At 39.2% G+C, this 2909-nt stretch overlaps 1 protein-coding gene across 1 annotated transcript; it reads left to right on the plus strand.

Moving 5' to 3' along the window:
• Window positions 1-1405: 1405 nt before the first annotated feature.
• LOC129810099 (solute carrier family 35 member G1) lies at window positions 1406-2909 on the plus strand. The gene is made up of 3 exons (XM_055860366.1): window positions 1406-1610; window positions 1669-1895; window positions 1956-2909. The coding sequence occupies exons 2-3, from the start codon at window positions 1693-1695 to the stop codon at window positions 2791-2793; spliced, it is 1041 nt and encodes a 346-aa protein (XP_055716341.1). The 5' UTR covers window positions 1406-1610; window positions 1669-1692; the 3' UTR covers window positions 2794-2909.

A 2909-nucleotide genomic window follows, 5' to 3' on the forward strand; every position in this document is an offset into this window, starting at 1 on the left:
AAAATTTGTATTTAGTTGGTTAATATTTCATTTTATATTATTTTTATGTAAAAATGAGCCATGGCGGAAAGTGGTAATATTCTAAAATTGATTCACCACCTATCCCCATACCTTTTCAATAGGCGACGCTAACTTCACTTCATAGATTCTCCGTTATCAAATCTACTTTGTTTACTTTCTGTAATAGTCTAATAATTTGATTTCTCATATAAAAGTGAAGAAAAATCATTTAATGTGAGTAATAATAAGGTGATCATGAGGAAAAAGAAATACTGAATGTAGTCTTTGCATAATATTGCTCAAAATAATCGACTTTGAACTTTTGCAAGTGGGTGGCGAGAAGTGGTTACAGAACTGGCGAAAAGTGGTAAAAAGTGGCGACGAAGTGAGTAATTTTGCATTATTAATAATAATCAGTTTTTTAGGAACTCCCGCGTTAAATTGTAGGACAATTGTTTTGACGAATCTACAGCCAATATATCTAAGTAGCTATGAGTCAAATTTGAATTATCCGATAATAAGGGGCCAAAAGTTATAATACAATTAATTTCACTTTTTCCTAAAAGTGACGATAAGTGGTTACTCCACCCTATAAGGCTTATATAATTAAGCCCGGTTGAGATTGAGTCCTGCATGATTAGGCCCACTAATGTTACTCAGATACGATTATATTAAGAAAGGACTTGTAACAAAAGTAATTAGAGGAACCCAGTTATAATCGAACCCAAGAATGACGAGGCTCAATTATAATTAATTCTGATTATGATTATAAGGTTAGTTATGATTAGGTTCACCTATAATTAAGTTTTCTTAGGTCTGCTTGCAATTCAGCCTAATATTGACTATATCTTATATATGAGTTATTACTAAATACGTGGTAAACACAATCGTTCCTTAATTTAAATAATTCTTACATTTCAAAAACGTACATATATTTATTTGAAAATTTTGGTTAGAAGAAAGCGATAAAATAAATTCTATTCTATATTATTCATACTTGCTCCTGATAAACATACAGCATATTATTCTTAATTTATTTTATGTCTATAAAAAAATAAATGGATTTACTTCTTTGCTTGCCTCACTTACCCAGATATAATCAAATTACTACACCGGATCAATTTAACACATAAGACGTTATAATAGTTTATTGATATTAAACTCTCAAAGAATTGAATTGTAAAATGATAATTTTAGAGAATTCTTCTCGTCCTTCTCATATTTATTCTCAATTTTTAATTAAAATTGAACCATATTCACATAGAAATTTTAAATCGTTCAGTTGTAATTGAATCTTGAAAATTCAGCAGATAAGGCTATTGATAAGAAACTAATACAGCAGTTTGAGATAGGAATATCTTCAAGCTCTCTATCAAACGATTGCCATATGATTTCAAATCACAGACATCTCACTGGGACAGCCGCATGCGCACTCCCTGGAACAGTAGTTTCGGAAAACCTGTCCTGAGTCTCTGAGTTCATCCTCACCCCTCCCGGCGAAAGAAAAGTGACAATTGTGCTCTTGAAAATTCTCCGACTCCGGAGATATTTTCTTGTGAAAAATTTTGGGCCGTGATTTTCCTAGGCCAGCTCATAATGTCTCTCCTGAGGTTTGTTGAGTATCTGTCCATGGCTTTCAATCAGTTATTGAGTATATTTTGTGTGTAGTTTTTGCTGATAGAGACACTTAAGATGCCCGAACACTTGGAGCTGCAGCAACTTGTCGACGGAGGCTCTTTGAGGCACTCCCGCAGGCGTCTGATGTCTTTCTTCAGGTGTTCCTGTCCATATCTGGGAATCCTCCTGGCCACCCTGTCTTCTCTCTTCTTCTCACTGTGTTCGGTGATTGTGAAGGGGCTTGTCGATATAAACCCAATGGAACTAGCATCATTCCGGTAAAGAATTTTTATTAAAATTGCAATAAATAAAAGTGTTAAAATTTGTTATCTTTGTAGATTTGTGGGGGTCCTCTTGCCGACGATTCCAATAGTCATCCATAGGCAGACACCCATCTTTCCGGAGGGTAAACGAATAATCCTCCTGTGTAGGTGTTTCGTGGGCACAACAGGCCTCATGCTCAGCTTCTATGCATTCCGTCACATGCCTCTGGCCGATGCGTCTGTGATCATTTTCTCAACACCAGTCTTCGTGGCAATCTTTGCCAGGCTCTTCCTCAAAGAGCCCTGCGGCACCTTTAACATCATCACTGTCCTCCTCACTCTCTTGGGTGTGGTTCTCATTACTCGCCCACCTGCCATCTTCGGCGATACGGTGCCTAGTCTCACGGATGATCAAATGCCTGATACCAACTATGATCTCTGGGGTCCCGTGGCAGCACTCTCGTCCACACTCTTCGGTGCTAATGCTTACGTCCTCCTGCGCGCTCTCAAGGGACTCCACTTTTCCGTAATTATGACCAACTTTGGCGCTTTTGGACTCATTTACACGGCCATTGTATCCTGGACAATTGGTTCCCTATGCCTTCCATCCTGTGGCACTGATCGCCTGCTTGTAGTAGCACTTGCTCTCTTCAGCTTCCTAGGTCAGATCCTGCTTACGCTATCACTGCAGATGGAACAGGCAGGACCTGTGGCTATTGCCCGGAGTGCCGACATCGTCTTCGCCTTCTTCTGGCAGGTCATCTTCTTCCACGAAGTGCCCAACTTCTATTCCATCCTCGGCGCCCTTCTAGTCATCAGTTGTGTCATCCTCACGGGTCTCCGTAAGTGGGTTCAGGCCCTTCCACGTGACTCTTCCAAGCGTCAGCGCTTCAAGTGGCTCGCTACCGAATAGATCTCATCTCCCTCTTTTTCCACGTCGCACACATTCTGAGAGTCAACCAAGAAAACTAGAAATATTTTTTAACATGGAACAAATAAAACTCATTCGCCAAAGATAGGCTAGATTAA

Source organism: Phlebotomus papatasi, chromosome 1 (assembly GCF_024763615.1).
Source record: "Phlebotomus papatasi isolate M1 chromosome 1, Ppap_2.1, whole genome shotgun sequence".
In the NCBI taxonomy this organism is placed as follows: Eukaryota; Metazoa; Arthropoda; class Insecta; order Diptera; family Psychodidae; genus Phlebotomus; species Phlebotomus papatasi.